Source organism: Urocitellus parryii, chromosome 4 (genome assembly GCF_045843805.1).
Source record: "Urocitellus parryii isolate mUroPar1 chromosome 4, mUroPar1.hap1, whole genome shotgun sequence".
Taxonomy (NCBI): Eukaryota; Metazoa; Chordata; class Mammalia; order Rodentia; family Sciuridae; genus Urocitellus; species Urocitellus parryii.
In genome coordinates, this window is record NC_135534.1 from 162,433,035 (window position 1) to 162,454,852 (window position 21,818).

At 39.1% G+C, this 21,818-nt stretch overlaps 1 protein-coding gene across 2 annotated transcripts in view; it reads left to right on the plus strand.

The window, feature by feature from the left end:
- Positions 1-21,818, plus strand: part of Focad (focadhesin) — a 283,866-nt gene that overhangs the window by 29,592 nt on the left and 232,456 nt on the right. For both annotated transcript variants that reach the window (XM_026397575.2, XM_077797050.1), the window contains exon 4: positions 5,836-5,990. In XM_026397575.2, the coding sequence (XP_026253360.2) occupies positions 5,836-5,990 (155 nt within the window). The remainder of the gene's footprint in view (positions 1-5,835; positions 5,991-21,818) is intronic.

Consider the following 21,818-nt stretch of genomic DNA (forward strand, 5'->3'; position numbering starts at 1 on the left):
TATGGTTTGTTCTTCTGTCCATATTTGTTTATTGATGTTACTGAACCTGATTTGTTATCCTCTTGGACTACTTTCCCCCCTTTACTGTCCTACCTCCCATTGTTGGTTATCAATGTTATTTTCCATTTCCTCTTCCTGTAATGTTTTGCCTAGTATTTTTTGAAGAGATGGTTTTCTAGCTGCGAATTCCTTTAACTTTTGTTTGTCGTGGAAGGTTTTAATTTCATCTTCTAACCTGAAGCTTAATTTCGCCGGATACACGATTCTTGGTTGGAATCCATTTTCTTTAAGCGTTTGAAATATGTTATTCCAGGATCTTCTAGCTTTTAGAGTCTGTGTTGAGAGATCAGCTGTTATCCTGATTGGTTTACCCCTAAATGTAATCTGCTTCCTTTCCCTTGTAGCTTTTAAAATTCTCTCCTTATTCTGTATGTTGGACATCTTCATTATAATGTGTCTAGGTGTGGATCTCTTATGATTTTGCACATTCGGCGTCCTGTAGGCTTCTAGGATTTGGGATTCTGTCTCATTCTTCAAGTCTGGGAAGTTTTCTCGTATTATTTCACTGAATATATTGCTTAATCCTTTGGTTTGGAGCTCTGTGCCTTCCTGTATCCCAATGACTCTTAAGTTTGGTCTTTTGATATTATCCCATAGCTCTTGGATGTTCTGCTCATGGTTTCTTAGTAGACTTGCTGAGCTATCTATGTTCTTTTCAAGTTGAAATACTCTGTCTTCATTGTCTGATGTTCTATCTTCTAAGTGATCCACTCTGCTGGTAGTATTCTCAATTGAGTTTTTAAGTTGGTTTATTTTTTCCTGCATTTCTAGGATTTCTATTTGTTTGTTTTTTATTACCTCTATCTCCCTGTGAAATTGATCTTTTACTTCCTGGATTTGTTTGTCAATGTGATCTTTCATTATCTGATTTTGCTGTCTCATGTCTTCCTTGAGACTCCAGATCATCTGAAGCATGTATATCCTGACCTCTCTATCTGACATTCCATCTGTTGCACCTACTACCTCTTCTAAAGTTGAGTTGACCTGCATTGCCTGTGATCCTTTCTTTCCTTGTCTTTTCATACTGCTGGCGTTTCTTTCTGCTTGGTGAAACTGTTGTGTTTTGAAATTTTCTCTCTATTTATTTATATTGCTCTTGAATAGTTGAAAAATCACCCTTGCAGGGCAGGTAGTGGCTGTGATCCTCCTCCAATTGGTGTGATCCGTCTACCACGCTGGCAGGCCCTAGTTCTGCTCTGCTGGTCGGTCAAAGGTCCGCCTACCCAGCAGGCACGAGGAGCACCTCTGTCACTCCGCAGGTTGCTGGGCCTAACCTCCCGATGGGTCGAAGGTTCGCCTAGCTTGCAGTCACTGGGTGAGGGGCCGGTTCCGCCCCTCAGCAGGCTGCTCGGCCCATCTGCCGGTGGTCACAGTCCCGCCTACCTGCAGACACTGGGGGAGGGGACGGGCCTGCCCCTCAGCAAGCCACCGGCCCTGTCCTACTTGTGGGTCCTGTCCGCGTTCCCTGCAGGCACGTGTAGCTATTCTGTCACTCGGCAGGTTGCTGGACCTGACCCGCCCGTGGGTTGCAGGTTTGCCTAGCTTGTAGGCACTGGGGAGGAGAGATATTAGAAGGGGAGGGAAGAAGTCACTAAAGAGAATGAGTATAGGCAGGTAGAATTCAAGGAAGGGGGAATAGGAAAATTGAGAAGAAGTGAGAAGACAAAAGAAAAGAAAAAGTGAAAAGAAAGAAAGAAGAAACGAAAAAAATAAAACTTTAAAACCAAAAAAAAAAAAAAAAAATTTTTATAATGATAATAAAAAATGGAAATTAAAGTTTAAAAAATAATAGTAATACTAATAAAATAAAAAGAGTTTAAAAAAATTGAAACCATTAATAAGAAAGTTAAAGAACAACAACTACAACAACAACAAAAAGTGAAAAAAAAAATACTAATAATAATCATTAAAAAAAAATAATAATAATAAATGCAGTCATATAGCTCGATTAGCTTCTCTTCCAGTTGGTGGAGCTATGCCCACTGGGCCAGGCTTCTCTTCTTGATAGGTGGGAGCCAATCACTGTGCCTCAGCTCTTCTTCCCAGACTGTGCGGGTCTCCAATCCTGAGTGCCTAGGACCTTCTCTTGTGGTTCCTCAAGCCAGGCCCCGCTCACCTGTGACACTCACCACAATACTGACTACACGCCAGGTCTGCTGCTCCTGGGAGCCCTGTTTTCATGGGTGCCTGGGCACACCCTTTCTGTTTGCCTCCCTCAGACCCCAAGTTTGTAGGGTTTGGGGCTGAGGGCCCCCAGCGAACTTGTTTGCCCTCAGGTAGCAACTCCCCTGGTAGCTGGTGCAAGGGACCTCTGTTGTCAGCACTGGTGGAAGTAATAGCCGGGAGATCTGCACTGCAGGTCCCACGTCTCTCCTGATTCCCTGGGTCCGGCTATGGTGCTCAGTTGGCTTTTACCTCTGTGAGTTCAGGTGGGCCGACTAGTTATTTCAGTGGGATCGTTAGTGCTGAGTCACTAGAAGGAGGCGAACCAGAGCTTGAATGCAGCTGATTCGTGCTCAGTGTGCGTTTTCTGAGGGGCCCAGGCTGTGCGCCCTAGCTCCACGTCAGCTCAACTTTGCCTAGTGATCCTGAGCAAGCAGACTTTAGATAATTTACAGCTCCCTATATCCGCACAATTGAAGAGGTCAGAGACTTGATCTCTCCGCGTCTGCCGCCATGTTAGACCACCTCAGTGACATTCATGTTGCCCTTACAGTTTCCTGGCATAAGCAAGATCTTGGGATTATACAAACTGCTGCTTCTGTTTCCCGTCCAGTTTTCTAGAACTGAAACCCTGCTGTCATCGCCTCCACCTCTGGGCCGCGCTCGGGCGCCGCGCTTGTCCGCGGCCTTAGCAGCGCCGCCGTGACCTCCGCCGCTCCTTGGCTAGGTGCCTGGTTCCCGGGGTCCAAGCTGCTGCCGCCGCGGCTCCTGGCTCCCGGAGTCCGAGCTGCTGCCGCCGCGGCTCTCCAGTTCCCACCTCCGGAGCACGGGTCCCCTCGCAGGGGAATGCCGAACGACCCCAGAACAGGCTCTGCTCAAAGGTGCAGCAGGGAACAAGCGACCGTGGTCTCTCGCGGAGGCGCTCGGTCGTGGTCCCGCCTTCGGAGGACAGGACTCGGCAGGCAGCCCAGTTCCAGTCTCTAGGTGCGGCAGCTGGACTATGTAGTCAGAGCCATTAAGACAGCATGCATAAAGCAAATGGCGGCTCCCGCGGAGTGGATTTTCAGCCCCGAAACCACAGCCCAGCCCACAATATCCATCCACTAACTCTCCCTGTATAGAAAATATTCAAAAACAAAAAAAAAGGAATAAAAGGAGGGAGTGTATTGAGCTTTCTTGTCTCAGGTACTTACAATCCGCAGCTTCTCTGCCGGGAGCGAAGTGAAAGAGGCAGCAGATGGGCGCAAAGCGCCCGCGGCTCTGAGCAGAAACACGTCTCTCTTTCAATTTCTTTGTTTTTTCTGCTGCTTGGCAAGGTGGTCCGCTACAGATTAATGGTGAAAGGTGCTCTAACAAGCTGCGTGAAATCTCGATTAAAGCCGCTGCTCAGAGCCCCACGCTCAGCACTTCAGCGACCCCCGTACCCAGCGGCCATCTTCCTCCATGATTCTTGCACATAGCCTCTAACTTTGTGCTTTAATTCTATTGTGATATTTCCACAAGCTGGATCACAAATGCACTGGTCTTGTTTCCCTTATAGTTCAGGTCCCCAAGGAGATGATTTTGAATGGTGAGAACTTTATTGCCTGTTTTGTATTTTTCTTTTTCTTTTCTTTCTTTTTTTTTTGATTGGCTATGTTTTTACTCTATAGCATTCTTTAAAATTTTTAAATTTATTACAACAGACTCTAAGAGTGCTTGTGGAGAGGATGAAGGGGAATATTCTTATGACTATTAATAAAGAATGGTGGGGTGGAATGAGGAAAGCCACACTTTAGAGAAAGTTACTTCTGAGGAAGTATTTTTGGCAAATAGAGAAAATGAACATAGTGGTCTTGTTTGGGTGCAAGAGATTTCTCATGCTTCCGGTCAGCCCCACATATTAGTCCAAAGTTGGAAAGGTCATGCCTTGACAGTGGGACTGGGAGGAAAGCTTCCATTCCATACACAGGGCAGGTGAGTGCCCACAGCTGAAGCACAGCTTGAGATACTGGGACACAGCACTTGGGCCTTGGTTGGTCAGTGTAGTGTATCTTGATGTGCTGGTTAGGAATCTCTGCTTACAAGAGGTGTGCTGGGTGCACTCTGCAGAGAACATGGGTGATGGAAATAAGATTGTTTTTCACAATAGAAATAAATTAATTGCTTTTTCTCTGCATTCTTTTTGGTCAGCTTCTTTAAGTTATATTTCTTTACAGCTTCTGCTGACATGTGGAAGTAAGTGTAGGGGCACGCTTCGCTAATTGGCATTTATCTGGCATTTGTATGTACTCATATAAATTAGGTTTTCTGAGAACCCTGATCCTAATCCTGCCTATAATCACATTATGTACTTTGAGAAGATCTAGTGGTTTTACTTAAACTGCCAGGATTTATTGAATGTCAAATCCCTGTAACTAAATGTTTCCTCTTCTACTAATAAATGCATGAGAACACAGTATTACCTGAGGCAACAGTTTACTTACCCATTTATTTTCTCTTTCTGGCCTTAGTAATGGAATAATGACACTTAGAGCCCTTTGATATTGTCCATACAGGTGAATGGGATTTTCTTCTGAATAAAAGGAGAAACGGAATATAAACATTTCCTTCCTGCAGTGACTGATTTTTAACTCTATTGTTCTTTTAATACTGGGATCTGAAGACTGAAGAGGCTCTCAGACAGCCATGCAGGGAAAATGGGCACAATATATTTGTTGGATTCCATTCTGTTTGGAAGTTGCAATCTTCATTTTTTACCCCAAAATGATATATTTCCCTAAAAGATTGTTTCAAGAGGAAGGAAAAATAGCTTCATTTTGAGTTCTTTTTTTTTTCTTCAATAAATAAACAAAACCATGTGAAAATCCATCTCTGACCTGGCCCATGATACTTTCAAATAAAGGTTTACTTTTATCAGTGAATCTTCTTTAGGAATCATGAGTTCCTGAGAAAGTTGTAAAAGCAGCATCCTGCTTTTGTAGAGGTTTTCAAAATAAGACTTTATGTTTACTCAGGTGTCCTTCCAGTGCTTTTCTATCAAAGATGAATTTGCTGTGTGAAGGGAGAAAATTTAATCTTCTTCTTGGGCATTGTTGGTAGCGATGGGATGAGCAGCTGGTGCATTGTCCTACTTTTCTCTCCTTTCTGGGCCCACATTAGACAAATTGTGGAAATTGGTAGGGCACAGGCAACTTATAGAGGTGGTCGAAGAGCAGGGACATTTTCTGAAAATGTTATTACCACTTAAGGCTTGAAGCATATGTAATATTTGGAGTTCAACTTAGGCTAACTGATAGGCTGATGCTGTTGGTGTTTGATTAAAATGCCCTGTTAGAACCTGGGCTCGAGTCAAGCCTTTGCTGGGTTGTGTGCCTGATGTTAGATTATACCTCTGCCTGCAGCTAGACTTATTTTGCAGCCCAGATACCAGGTGTGAGAGAGTTTCTATATCAAAACACATCCATTTGCTCTCTCAGAAAATCGACTTTAGTTTATTCTTGCAACAGAGTGACAACAGCATGCTGTTGGTACAGGAAAGCTAGCCTACTGTGAACAAATTACGTATTGATGAATGATGGTGTGTGTGTTTGCTGTTCATCAGTGTGTCTTTAATCACCGGTTTGATTTCAGACCCCTTCTTTGAACTTGCTGTGGGAGAAGTGCTGCAGTGACAGTGTGGTGGTTCGAACAGCCTGCTGCGAAGGTCTGGTGGCACTTGTTGCTCAGGATCATGCAGAGTTTAGCTATGTTCTCAATGGAATTCTCAACCTCATTCCATCAACCAGGTACTCCTTCTTCCGTGTTTGATCAGTTGACAATTTAAGCTTTCAGAAAAAAAGTTTATAAATTCCATGTTATGGGTTAATATTGACCAACTTGTTTTTGTTTCCTTTAAAATGTGTAGTAAGATCATGCTAATTTAAACCCCATGATTTTGAATTTATGGTCCTTTGCTGTATTTAAGTTTAGGGGCTCTACTTAAATTTACCATTGCTCTTTTTTATGGAGAAATTAACAAAGTATTTTATAATTCACAATTGTAGTAAAAATTTTTGACTTATTTTAAGAAAGGTTTCCCATAAGAATTCGTACTATCACATTGGTACAGTTTATACACTGTATTGGCAGTACTTGTTAGCCCTTGTCAACTGGTAATGTATATTAGAAAATGATAGCAATTCTTCCTTTTTAAAAATATCTTTATTAGTTATTGGTGGACTTTATTTATTTACTTGCTTATATGTGGTGCTGAGAATTGAACCCAGGGTCTCACACATGCTGGGCAAGCGCTCTACCACTGATTACAACTCCAGTCTACCACTTATTTCTTTAAAAGTATTTTGTGACTTGGGAATACCTTATCTCTGATTATTCCAAGTGAATAATGTTTGTTCTTTCAATAATACATTATTTTGTATAATTTATACATTCATTTTGTATAGCCATGTTTAGGCCATTCACAGATTGAGGGTCATAGATTCACAAGGGATAGAAAGGGCCAACCGTTCCAAGATGGTCAGACAGGAACATATTAGAAGCAGTGAACATCTCTTATAAAATGCTCTTTGAGGATTGGGGATGTAGCTTGGTGGTAGAGTGCTTGCCTGGTATGTGTGAGGCCCTGGGTTCTATCTCTACCATTGCAAAAATTCAAACCAAACTAAACCAGACAACCAAACAACAACAAAACTCCCTGAAAAGGAGATACCACTTTTTCCTTAAATAAATGGTCTTATAAAACACTAATTTTTGCCCACATTAAGTCATTTGGAATTCTGTTCCTTCTAACTTTCACCCAGCTTCTCTCTCATTCTCCTCTATGCTCATTTTTTATTGTGATATTGTAGAACTGAGTGCTTAATCTTTTTTCTGTCTTCAGTGGGGAGGGAGAATGTCTGTAACTATCAGTCTGAGAAAGAAGCCTTCCTGGGCTTGAAGTCTATTGGACTATGTGAACTTTAAGTCTTTTAACCTTTCTGCATAAATTCTATTGTTTCATCCATTTTTCCATTTTTGAAGTTTTGGCTTTCCTATTAATTTCGCTGTCTGTAGTAGTTATAAGTCCAAATGCTGTGGCATGGTATGTGAGTGCTTCTCAAACCGTTCTAGTCTCCTGGTCAGGCTGTGTTTCCTCCCATGCTTCCTCTGTTCATATGCATTTACTGCTCACTCTTCCTGAGCCTTTGCAGTGCTCCACTTCTACATGTATTCCTTCCCCTTCTTCTGATGTCGTCTTGGTTATTCTTCAATGGTCAGCTCAGACATCCTCCTTTCTGCCCAGACATTTCCCTCTTCTCATCTGAGTGATTTGCTCTTTAATATAAATAAAGAAACAAATATAGTATATGTATTAACTTGTATTTTAATACCTTGCACACTCATTGTACTTAGTTTGTGGCCAAACATTTCTGAATAAGAAAGGGTTGGGGCTAGGTTTGTAGCTCAGTGTGGTAGAGCTCTCGCCTAGCATGTGTGAGGCCCTGGGTTCGAGCCTCAGTACCACATAAAGACAAATAAATAAAGGTATTATGTTTATCTACAACTGAAAAAAAAAAAAAGAAAGGGTTAGATCATGACTAAAAACTTACTTATCTTCTCTCTTTCTGTTTCTATATACACTCTCTCGCTCGCGCTTGTCCACACCCACACACAGAAATAATTTTAGCAGAATTCTATTGTTTTATCATTAAAATGTAATTTTGAGGAAGATTTCTAAATGATGAGAATTTTATGTATCTCGATTATTGGTTGACCTTAAGCAGGTCACTTAGATTTTGACTTACCCCTTTTGTCAGATATAGCTAATGATACTTATTCCTTCTATATAGTTTGCAAATACCTGAATACCTTTGTAAACATTGAATCTACTTGCATTGCATAGTTGTATATTTATATTAAAGTATCAGCAGTTAAGGGGACCAGGGCAATGAATTCTATATATCTAAGGGGTAATTAGACCAGATTAGATTATACCCTTAATTTAAAAAAATTTTCTTAGAATATTATGCTGGTGTGGGATATTGTTCACACATCAGTAGAAATACATCTCACTATTATAAGCTGCAAAGTATAAGCTTCACTAATAGTGAATCTGCCTATCATCTGTGTATAATTGTCAGTAACATTATTTTTTCTTTTTCAAATTTAAAAATGTATTTTTTGAATAGGCAATATATTCACATTGGATATATGAGGCACAGTCTACCCCTGTCTTTGTCTATTAAATATTCCTTTTGGGTCTATTATCTTCTTTCCAGACCTACTGTCCTATGGTAGGACAAAGACCCTGTCTCTCTCTCTCTTTTTTTTCCATAGAGCCAAAACTGTTACTAGATCTTATTGTCTTAAAAGATATTCTATGTACATATAATTGAAAATTTATATGTATGAGAAAGTTCATATAGTCTGACGTGTTAGCCACAAAGAAATGTAGATAAAGTAGATCCTAACGTTATGAAATTTTTTTTTTTTTTTTTTTTTGAGGTGGGCTCTTGATATTGTCCAGGCTGGTTCTAAACTCCTGGACTCAAGTGATTCTCCTACTTTAGTCCTCTTGAGTGCTTGGACTACCTGCATGTGCCACTACACATGGCTTCCAATTTAATTTTTAAATTGGTTTGGCCATAAATGTGTGATATAAGTGCTAAGTTTTTCTTTTTGTTGCCAGTAGAGGTAATAATTATTTGAATGTCACAAAACAGAAATTTTTTCATTTGCTTTATTTCAAGTAACATAGCTTTTAGGTTTGTAGCAATCACAAAGACCAAACTTTGTACTGTTTTATGTGTTTTTTTTTTTAAAGCAAAATGAGAATCAAATTTAAGAAACACAAGCTAATTAGAAACAGAAGAATCAAACAGCCTCTTCTTCCAAATGCTGCATGGGGAATTTTCTGAGACACAAACCATCTCTATCTTTGGGATCTGTAAGCAGGATGACTTTGGCAAAGATTTTTGGGTCTTCAGTTTCTAGTATCTAAGTTCCTACTTGACTCGGGATTTCTCCTCTTAAAATAGAGGGTTATCAGAATCTAAAGGTACTTTGGAAACCGAGCTCCATCATGACTATTTATCTTTGATTTAGCAAAATAATTCTAAAACTTTGTCTTTCTATTTTGCTTATCTTTGAACCTAATATCCTTCAGGAACTGAGAAGTGGGTGGGGAGAGAAAAAGCCAACAGTGTCTTCTATAGGATAGACATTTAGAAAATATGGCTTGTGGAGTTTTCTCAGCATTGTGGCAGAAATTGAAAGCTATAAAGACAGAAGGAAAAGTAGGTGAGATGCTCTCTTCCAGCTGTATTACCGGCTCTTTGGCCCTTTGCAGGCCTCCTTTGTAAAATGCCTTTGGAACAAGGCTGGAAGCCCCCTCCCACTTGAAACCCAGCTTGCAATTTGCAAAACTTAGTTTCAAGGGTGCTTCGTTGTATAGTCTAACTTTGAAAAAGACTTGACATTTGCAAGTGCCCTGGTTGTCTAAACTTCAGGGAGTGGCTGGGAAAGTGTCTGGCTCTGCTTGAGAGACTGTTCTCTTCAAAGGAGCAGTTTGATGTCCTAGAGTGTTCTCGGTTCAAAGCCGAGGCAACATGAAACAATTGTAGACTAGTTTTTATAGCTTCTGTAAACAAAGAAATGGATTTAAGCCCTCTAAAATGTCCTTTTAATCAGTAAGGAAATTTGAAAAAAAAACAATTCCCTAGTGACTGTGAAGGAAAGAAAGGGACCACAAAGGAGATACAGTAAGGAAATCTTTTTACCCATTAAATGTGAATTTTGAAATTAACCAAAACTGAAATTAAAGTGAATGATATATGGTAGCATATACTTTTCTTGTCCTTTGAGGAATTGCTTGTTTTGAGTTGAGATTATTTTTGGTTTTGTTTTTAATATTGAATTTATCCTGAGATAAAGATTCCCAGGCAAGGAGTTTCCCATTTTTCTTTCCTTACATATTTTCCCCTTTAACTGCTCACACAGCCATTGTTACAGTTGCTTAGTAACGGGATTGTGAATAAAGTCTTACTCTCTGTGGAACCAGGTATTCAGTGTTCAATATTGAGGTGTCATGACAGCCTGTAATTTCAGCTCAACTGCTTTCCCCCAACCCTTCTTTATTTGCAAATGTTCTTGGTAGGAAGGTTATGCTGCCAGATAAACTAGGCTAATATTTGATTTGTTTGCTTTTTGTGCTTCCAAACAGGGAAGGGACCTGTGGTTGATATATTTTGGGAATGTTAAGTGTGTTAAATGTGAGAAATTGAAGGGTATTTTTTGAAGTCTACTTTTTTTGGGGGGGAGTTGGTAGTGGTGGCGGTAGGGTACTGGTGATGGATCCAGGGTCTCATGCATGCTGGGTGAGTGCTGTACCACTGAGCTATACCCCAGCCCCAAGTTTACTTTTTAATGAAATGTTCTACAGAATATTAAATATTCCCATAGAGGTCCTGACTATTGGATTTGTGAATCTTTGATCTTGGATTGATGAAAGTCCAATGATTAGAAATGTTTTTGAGAACTCTTTGAAGTGAAGATTTAGGATAATTTATTGAGAAAATACTTGTCTCTTGGGGTTTACTCTTACTGGTGATCTTGTGCCTTGGGAAACTTAATTCCTTTGTTATCAGGTAGGAAATGCTGACAATCAGGCAGACATACTGTTCCTGTCTTGTTGTATTGCATTTTGTACTATTTAGCTCCTTTCTCTTTATTTCTTTTGGCAGGAGAATAACCACCAAGGAAGGATGGATCTTTGAGGTTTCCTCCAAAGGTTAGGGAAGGTGGCATGCTTTAATCTGCAGCTGGGGTGTCAGAGTATTACTTTGTGGAGATGGTTTCAGGGTTGATATGTACATTGATATCATTGCCTACTTAACTTTTATCAGAGGGTGAAAGAGTTATTAGACCATGCCCATTTCCCCATCATCTTGTCTTTTAAATATTCCTTTTAGGCCTATTATCTTGTTTCCAGATGTAGTCCTTCCTTTCCCCCAAATCCTTTTCTTTTTTTACTTCCTCTAAATTCCAGAATCTCTCTCAAGTCAAAGCTCATAAACAGAAAAGTGATTCCAGCCACTTTCCTCATCTAGGACATTCTGCCCTATTTTTTTTTTTTTTCTTTTTTCAGTCCGTTGATCTGGCTGAAGGCTTTGTTTATCACAAAATCTTCCATTTTAAGAGTCATGTGTTTATGCTGAGATGTTCCTAGGTGATTTAAGAACAGTGACTACTGAACACATGTTACTTTTATAATGGAAAAATGCTTCAGAAGAAATCCAGCTGTTTTCTGAGTGAGTACACAGAACATTTCCAAGCAAATGCTCAATAGCATTATATCTCTTAGGGTTTTTTTGTTTTGTTTGTTTGTTTGTTTTTCTCCTAAGAAGTATTATTTTTTTGTCATTCATTTATTTAAGCATGAATTCCACAAAACTGTTTTTTTCCTTCTCTTCCTTTCTATTTTTCATAATGTTACAATGAATTTAGACAATGATTTGATCATTAACTTAGTGTTTATCATCCACTTATTTGCTGGTGACTTTCTGTGCTTTAGGCTGCCCTCTTATCCTTTTCAGGGATCTTTGATTCTTACTGGTTATGAAGAGACTTGGCCACATTTGTACCATTTGTTTCCATGATTCATAGAGATGATCCCTTTTTAGGATGCTCTTGTTCTCTTTAACCGAAGCCCTTTTTATTCTATCCCTGTTCAAATGTGGGTACTTTGTGCCTCACATTTGATATATTTTGGAAGCAAAGAAGCAAACATTATTCACAGTCTTTTTCAAAGAAGACCGAGCATACATGAGCAGTATTTAGTGTTGTAATCAAGTGAACCACAACAAAAGAAAGCCGATACATGTTATTCATATGCACAATAGTGATCATGCCATTTTGCCTAGTGAAAAGCAATTTGCAAGAGTGGTTTTAATTAGTATAGTTTTTACAGCTTGTCACAAAAAAGCCTGTTTGTTCTATATGTTTTGGAATCTTTAATATTATTATTGATCCATATTCCCTCATTGTAAAATCTAGGGGTTGGCACCTTTTTTTTCCTTCTTTTTTTTGTGGTATTATGGATTGAACCCACTGTTCCACTGAGCTACAACCCAGCTTTTTTTTTTTTAATAATATATATTTTTAGTTGTAGATGAACACAACACCTTTATTTAGTTTCTTTTTCTTTTCTTTTTTTAGTGTGGTGCTGGGGATCCAACCCAGTGCCTCATGCATGCTCGGCAAGCGCTCTACCACTGAGCCATAATCCCAACCCCCAACTGTTTTTATTTTTTATTTTTATTTTGAAAGAGAGTCTCACTAAGTTGTCCATGCTGGCCTCGAACTTGCAATTTTTCAATTTCAGCCTCCCAAGTAGCTGAGATTATAGGCGTGTGCCAACATGCCCACTAGGTCTTGGCTCTTATGCCCAGTGAAAATTAAGGTCCCTATTTGCATTTTCTCTTGCTACTACAATTGTGGCTTAGTCCTGAAGTCTCCTTCACTCTCTCTTAAAGAGTTCTTGAGTAAATTTAGTTTTTCTTGGCACCTGTCCAAGGAGGGACTTGTTCCAGCTGATCTTTATTGAAGAGCTTTTGGCATCAGGTTCCTGAATATGTTAGGAGTCTTTGGACTACCAGTTAAAGACATTCACTTGAACGTTGAGCATAAAAGGGCGATTTTCTTTTTTCCTTTTTTGTTTAAAATGAAGCGTAGGGGGTGCCATAGGATCCAAAATTAGGAATGTCCCTGGACTTCAGAAAAAAATTGGATGTAGGCTGTGTATTTCATTCTGGTCACTTTCTGAAAACTGACTTTCTGTGCTTCCTAGTTCATAGGGCACCACTTGATCCTGGGTTTATCATTTCTTATGTATGAAAGATAGCCAGACTGAGAATTGGATTTCTTGGCCTCAATTACAGATTTCCAAGGGCAGGGCCCAAAGTTGGATCAGTCAGCTCTGCCAGGGGCTGTGTATCAGTTTTCTTGAGCTGCTGTAACAAATGACCATGAACTTAAAACATGGTGGCTTAAAATAGCAGAAATTTATTCTTTCATGATTCTGGATGCCAGAAGACTACAACGAAGGTTTCAGTAGGATTGGTTCCTTCTGAAAGCTCTGGGAGAATCTATCCTATGCCTTTCTTCTAGTCTGGTGTCTGCTGACAAGCCCTGGCATCCTTTGGCTTGTGGATGCATAACTACATTTTCTGCCTCTGAACTCTTATGGGTGGTATCTCTTTTTCTCAAATATTCTGTTTTTTTTTTTCTTTCTCTCTTGTAAGGATACCTATTATTGGATTTAAGACTCACTCAAGAAGACCTCATCTTGAAATCTTTTTTTTTTTTTTTTTTTTTGGGTACCAGGGCTTGAACTCAGGGGCACTTGACCACTGAGCCACATCCCCAGACCTATTTTGTTTTTTATTTAGAGACAGAGTCTCGCTAAGTCGCATAGTGCTTTGCTTTTGGTGAGTCTGGCTTTGAACTCATGATCCTCCTGGCTTAGCCTCCCAAGCCTCTGGGATTATAGGTATAATTATATCAGCAAAGATACTATTTCAAAATAAAGTCACATTCACAGGAGTGGGGGGTTAGGAGTTAGAAGTATCCTTTGGAGAATACAAGGTAACTAACTCTACCAGCTGTGTCTTCATTGTGTGCACATATACCAAGCAAATGAGTTGAGAAGGAACATTAATTCCCCAAAGAGAGAGGAGACCTGAATGCTGTTTCTGAGGAACCTTTTGCATTGGGATTGAAATTGAAGGAGAGCCATGACCTTGGAAATAGGTGCTGCTCATCCAGTTTAGATCTAGCTTTGAAATAATCATGCTTAAGCATAAGTGACTGAGATCACATCTGTGTTGCTCTGATAGGGATAGAGGGAGGAGAGGTTGAGAAGAGAGTTGGTGTCAAAGATGACACTGGGATAGTGGGATACTGCATGTTTTATTTCCTCCTCTTATTGGTCCAGATGTCTTTTAAAAAGTGTAAATGATATTTCCAAACAGGAATAATAATGGAAACAACCACTGCATTGGTTGCTAGTGGGAGGGGTGGTTAAGGGAGGAAACTACCCTTCCTTGAGTATTAGCTGTGTGCATTCCTTGTGCTTTAGAACTTCACCTGAAATTCCTCATTAATTCTTCAGGACAGCCTGGTGAGGAGAGACTTCTTCATCAGTGGTATTGTGTTCTTCTGTTAAAAGACAAATAATATCTGATTATTTTCCTTTTTGATGATGTTAGTAGCTGTTGAGACTCAGTGACTAGGTCCATTAATTCCTTGGGTTAGGAGTTTCAAATGGTGACATTCTATTACTGTCATTTGTTTTTCTTATTTCTTGATTTATAACTACCAAGAAAAACTTCCCAATATTTACTAAAAGGACAATTTGTAAAGGAAAGTTAGGATATATACATAATTCTTTCTTTTGTTTATTAAATTCCAAAATAATGAGTCCTTTTTTTTTTTCAACAGCTTTTCCGTGGTGACCTTTCTTTCATAAAAAAAAACATTAATGATGGGTTGGGGCTATAGCTCAGTGAGTGCTTGCCTTTGGAGAATACAAGTTAGCTAACTCTCTACCAGCATGCATGAGGCACTGGGTTCAATTCTCAGCACCACATAAAAATAAATTAATAAAGGTCCATTGACAACTAAAAAAATATTAATGAGTTCATAGTTTAAATATTTTTGATATATTTTTTCAGTTCTCTTTTCTCTTTTTAAACATACTTTGAAACTATATTATTTTCCCTCTTTTTTTTATACTCTAGACGTACGTGCCACCAAATGCCACAGTCTGGCTGGGCACAATTCAGGAGCCACTTGTCAAAAGAAATGAACTTTATTTTTAGAACCACACAGGCCAAACAAAACAGCTCCTCAGGAAAAACCCTCAGAGCCCAACTGAGACCACCAGCTTCCCACAAGCCTCTCCCTAAACCACCAGCCACACCACCTCCCACAATCCTCCTGCTCTTGAGGCTGATTGGCTGGGTTGCGTGGGCGGAGCCAAAAAAGTCCCCCAATGAGCAGCTCCGTGGTCTGAAAGGGCAGGGAAACAGCCCAATGAGCATCACCGCAGAGGAGCCAATCAGCTAGATGTTGCTGGGGCTGCTGTGAGCCAATCATCAGCGGGCAGCTGGAAGTTTGCTGGGGCCCCTTCGGCTGTGGCTCTCAACATCCTTCCTTCCCTTCCCTTGCCTTCTCCCCGCCCACTCTTTTTTTTTTTTTTTCTTGTACTGGGCTCACATATGCTAGGCAAGCATTCTACCACAGAGTTATGTACCCAGCCCTTTTTTTCATTTTTGAGACAGGATTCCACTGTATTGCCCAGACTGGCTTGGAACTTGTGATCCTCCTGCCTCAGCTTCCTAAGTAGCTGCAATTACAGGCATTCACCAACATGCCTGGCTATTTCCTCTATTTTTTATGGCTGTTTTTTGGATATACTGTTTAGGAACATCTTCAGGCAGGGTTAAATAAATCTCAAAAATTCTATTATTATTCAGTGATCTTCATACATAATAAATGAGTTAAGGTAGAAGGGAGGGAAAGAAAATAGCATCTTTCCAAAGGTGGTTCGTGCTCTTATATCAAGTTACAGGGGCCATGTAATATTTCTGAAAATCTCTTAGGACTTAGAGTTATCTATATGGTTATCAGTTTTCAACAGAGCAGTTAAAATTCTGTATATCATCTAAATATTCTCTTTCTTCTATTAGGAATCGAAGTAGGTTTTAATATTATTAAGTCCATGTATTAAATGAGAAAAACAAACAAAACTCCAACAAAAAAAACTGCCACTCCCTTGCCCCAATAGGGTTGTTTCATTGCTTGATGGTGTAAATGCATTATATTAATATTATTTTCCTTCATTGCAATTCCTTCACTTATGATTCCTTCATTGGCTAAATGTGTGATTTTTAAATGAATGGCCCTGTGTAGCCACAACTAGTAATACTATCTGTACTGGTTTATTTAGTAAAAAACCAAGCAATGAATTTTGAAAATTAAATATATCAGATACTCTAATTTCAATGTGCACGTTTAAAATCATTTCATTCCAAAACTAGAAATTACCTTGAGAGATCCTCCCTGGAGATGAGCAAGACAATACCTTAGATATATGCATCCATGTGAACCATGAACACATTTAGTGAGTTTATTTCTTTCTTTCTTTTTTAAAAATACATATAATTTTTAGTTGTAGATGAACACAAAACCTTCATTTTATTTATTTTTATGTGGATCTAACTTGTTGCCTCACATGTGCTAGGCAAACACTCTACCACTGAGCTATAACCTTAGCCCACAAGTTTATTTTTTCCCTTGTTTTCCTGTGATGTCATGTGAGTTGAGCAGGCATCATTGTTACACTCGTGATGTTTCTGCTGCAGAGGGGACTATGACAAGCACATAGTTTTACATGTTCAAAAACGTTCATGAAACTATGCATATGACACTACATTCAGACCACATACAGTGCGCTGGAAGTGCCTTAATTAGAGGGCATTGCCTTAAGTTATTAAGGAAGGCTTTCCCAAGGAACTAATGCCTAAGATGCGATCAAGGAATGTGTATGCGTTATCAAGGCAAACACAAGAGCGCAAAACATTTCAGGTGCAGGAAATGGTATGTGTCGAGTCCCTGTTATGGAAGGAAAGATGGCAACTAGGAAGCCTATAAGAATGCTTAGAGCAAGTGGAGAGTGGTTTGAGATGAGGCTGGGAAAACGGTGGGGGCCAGACAATGCAGGCTGTGATGGATGATTGAGGATTTGGGTCTTTATCTGGGGTGCAGAGGAAATCTATTGAAGTATTTTATCTAGTGGGTATCAGTGGTTCCAAAAAAAGCAATCTGGCTGCAGCATGAAGATACAATTGAAAGTGTTAGCTTTGGGGTGGGCAGATAGAGTAGATCAGGGAGATGAGCTTAGGTGGTTGTGGCTGATGTTCAGGTGAGAGTTGATGTCTGCCTCCACTAGAGATATAGATAGATTTGTGAGGTTTTTAGTGGGTGAAACGTTTGAGACAGATTGACTATAAAGATGCCTGTGAGGGATCCGTCAAAGGAGACACCTTATTTCTGGTTTGATTTCTCTATAAGTAGACAGGGAACATTAGACGACCAGGTGTATGGGACGAACAGAAGTTCAGTTTTGGACATGTTGACTATGAGGTGGAATTCAAATGCTGAAGTGGGAATAGAAGGATGTGCTTGTTATGTTAATGATATCCCCTGAACACATTATGCTATGAATAAGTCAGGCATAATATCTAATCAGCTTTTTTTTTTTTTTTTTTTTGCCCTGATTAAAGTCTTGTCTTTGATTTGTTAATTAATTGTTCTGTGTACCTCAAACTCATACAGCCTGCTTGTCTGAAGGCTAATTCCAGTTCCTAAAAATGTTCTTTGGAAGCCTACTTTCTCAAATTAAACAACATGCTTTTTGTCTGTGCTAAACTGTGGCTGAAGATAGCTTCTAAATAAGACACTGGTTATTTTATTGTTTATTTAAATTTTGCTCATACTATCTAGTCAGGAGATCAGGTATAATCTTCTATTTGTGTTCAGAAATCCTTACTCAGTTGAGATTATAAATTCCCCCCAGCCCTTTTTATTTGTGGTACTAGGAGGTGGAGCCCACGGCCCCATGCATGCTGGGCATGTGCTCTACCACTGAGCTACACCCTCACTCCCTTTTCCTTTTTTAAACTAATAAAGTTGTTCATACTTTTTTGAAAATCCAGACAGTGGCATTTCTAGATTGTGAAAGTAGTAAGTGGTAAAATTTCTTTGTATCATCTTATTTTATTTTTAAAAATTCACTTTTTTTTTTGATCCTGATGAAAAGTAGGAAATGGCAGGTCTGGAAAGCCTTAGCAATATTATGGCATGTGAGAGGTTCTCCCAAGTCCTGGCCTTGGTTTCCTCTAAGATATAAAGAAAGCTAGGGTATCTGAACCCAGGTCCAGGTACATAGATTTAGGGAATAACTAACTCTAGTGAAATTGGAATCCCATTTTTAAAAGCATTTCTACGCACATACACCAGGTGTTTAAAATTTGTCCTAAAGCTTGCGTCTCCACTTAATATGCAATGGAAAGCTTTCCATGTCACTATTTATCCATCTGTTTGTATCCTTATTAACAGGTTTGGAGTGTTCTATAATCAGATGTTTTATATTTTAACCATTTCCTTATTGGTAAATATGTATTCTGTCTTTGTGTGTGTGTGTGTGTGTGTGTGTGTGTATGTGTGTGTGTGTGTCTATGTGTAGTACTGGGGATTGAACCCAGGGGTGCTTTACCACTGATCTACATCTCCATCACTTTTTATCTTTGTATTTTGAGGCGGGGTCTCCTTAAGTAGCCCTGGCGGGCCCCAAACTTGCATTCCTCCTGCCTCAGCCTCCAGAGTTGCTAGGATTATAGGCATGAGCCACTAAACCCGGCTCTATTTCATTTTTCAAGATAACAAATGTAATGTGATATCTTCTTTTGATGTAAGTGTTTAACTGTAGGATTGGTTCTAGAAGCAGAATTTATGAGGGAAAGGATATAGTCATTTAAAATTTTTATAGATGATGTGAATTGCTCTCCATAAAGACTGAAACAACCTCACACAACACAAAAATGCTATTTCCCCATTCACTCATCAACACTGGATATGATTAATCTTATTTTTTTGTTATTTGCTTATCTATATTCTCTGCTTATTTTTCTATTCTATGACTTGTCTTATTTTGTTGCTTTTCTTGTTTTGTGGATATGAACCTTTTGTCATGTGTTACAAATATTTCATCTTCGACTCTATCTACCTTTTTCTCTTCAAAGACCAAAGTTCCTTGTAGTTTGTGTCTTTTCATTCCCTCAATTATTTCTTATGAATATGTTAAAAAACAGATGATTCACTTTTAAAATAAACTTTCTAAAGTGTATAATTGACTGGTTTTTAGTATATGTGTAAGATTTGTGCAATTACCATACATTATCTTTTTTTTCTTCCCCCTGTGATGGTGATCATATACAGTGCTTCAAGAATTCTAGGCACGTGCTCTAACATTGAGCTATCCCCCTGGCCCTTTTAACTGGTGAACTTTAAGAAAAAAATTTGGAGTGTTATGTCTTAAAATATTTATTTTGTCCTCATACATTACACTTATTCTTTTTTGTTTTTTGCTCCATTCAGGTTTGTACATGAGAATTCTAATAATAGCTGGGTGTGGTGGCACCTGCCTATGGTCCCAGTTGCCCAGGAGGTTGAGGTGGGAGGATCACTTGAGCCCAGGAGTTTGAGACCAAGATCCTATCTCAAAAGAAAACAGTGAGAAAAAAAGCTGATACCAAATTAGACATTTTATTCTGATGGTATCTATTTTATAGATTTTGTTTCTTAAAATCTAAGCAATCATAGACTATTCTTTTTAACTCTGGATTTGAAAAATATTAGTAATAAATATATATATATATATATATTTTCCCGGAAATCTTGCCTAGTACTACTGGTAGCCTTTTCAGTTTGAAGACTGAAGTCCAGTAAAAAAAAAAAAAAAAAAAAGATAAAAAGTTATCTTCTTTTTGATTTTTGCTTCTTTACTAGTTATGTTTCCTTCTAATTTTGATTTTTACCATTATTCAAACTATCATATCCTATTACTACAATCATATAGAATTCAATAAAAATTTTAAATTTTGCAATGGCAGACTTCACATACAGAGTAACAAAATTCTTGAAAACCAGAAAGTGGGTTTTGTGGGGAGAGAGAAAAAATACTAGGGAATTTTAGAAGTTAAGGTGGTTTGAAGTTAGTTTCAGGCAGATTCAGGGCTTCAGCATTTATTAGCTCTGAAAATTGGGCTTCCACAGCCTCATTGGTAAAGAGGGAAAGGTTATAATCTTTGTGATATAATCTAAACATTATATTACCACAATATTTTGAAAAATAGGTACTTTACTGATATACTTATCTAATAATAAAGCATGAAAGGTGAGTTTATTATCATGATTTTGGATTTTACAGATGGAAATGTTCAGATTCCTTGGTATTAAGTAGCCCAATTTCCCTAGTTTATTAGAGTTAAAGCAAGAGTTTAAATATAAATCAGTCTGAAACCATCCCTCTCAACCCACTTGAAATATTTAAATAATGAGAACAAAGGAGATCTAACATAAAGATTAAAAAGCTGGTGTTTGGGGCTGGGGATGTGGCTCAAGCAGTAGCGTCCTCGCCTGGCATGCATGCTGCCCGGGTTCGATCCTCAGCACCACATACAAACAAAGATGTTGTGTCTGCCAATAACTAAAAAAAATAAATATTAAAAAAAATTCTAAAAAAAAAAAGCTGGTGTTTATTTATCAGCCCTAGTTGCTTCTCTGAATTCCATGGAATTAAATGCAAATGAGATGTATTTGTGTTTTGCTTGGATTCTACTGCTTTGAGAAAAGAGTAGGGGATCCAAACTCTTTAAAAATCATAGGTCTATTATCTGTCCTTTCTAAAACTTCAGGTCTATGACAAATCTTAGTTAAAGAAAACTAACATAAGTAAAAAAAGTTTGCAAAAAAGATTTAATGAATCCATATTCTTGGAAGGAATTCAATCAGAAATTTAATCAACACAGATCATCTAAAATTTAAGTAATCATTACACCCAAGGAGTAGCCTTGTGAGGTTATTAGGTGAGGCCTGAACTTCTTTCAGCTGTACAAGGAGTCATTTTAGATTAAATCAGATGTTAGAGCTGCTTTCCAGTTGCGTACACATTGAAGACTAGCAGACAGGAAGGCTTCTGAACATGTAGTGACTCTGTCACCAGGGAAAACCAAATAGAGCCCCTGGATAAGTCTCAAGTCAATACTGGATTTTTAGAACAGTTCACTCACTCAGTAATAATGAGAACCTCACCCCACCACTGGCACCAAGGCTAAATTTGGGGGCCAACAGAGGTGAGGCAAGAACCTCACCCTCCAACTGGTGCATAGGCCTATCCACAAGTATGGCTGTATGCTGGACCGGTAGTCAGTGATGGGTATGATCCAATTGCAGTGGTATCAACCTAAGACAGGAGGCTGACGCCTAGAGGTCAGTTTTTCCCATGACGGGTAAGAACCATGTGTTGAATTGGACAACCTACCAGGCACGGTCCTTAAGCCACATTGCTTGTTGTTTAATTAATCAGAAGGGGGGAGATGCTGAGGGCCATTGCCAAGTAGGAATGACCCATCGAAATTTCCTTGCCAGCATACCCCATGTTGCTTAGAGGAAGGACTCGTGGAAATGGACTTGCCTTGTGCCAATGTCTCGGCTTGGCACAAGATCAGGAGGCACCACTCATTTGTAGATTCAAACAGCAATCCTTTATTCCCGAACTCACAGCGACTTCCACACAGGTTCAGGGGCAATCTAAATCTGCCGCCCAATTCACCCTACTCCACGAGGCTTTTTCCAAATCCCATTTGACTCTCACGAGAACTCAAGAACAAGCAGCAGGAACACCCTAATCCCAGCAGGAACACCCTAATCCCAGCAGCAATAATCTTCAACCTCCAACTTCCCTAAAACCCCTATTGTCTTAAACCAGGAACACCCTAAACCCAAGGACTGGG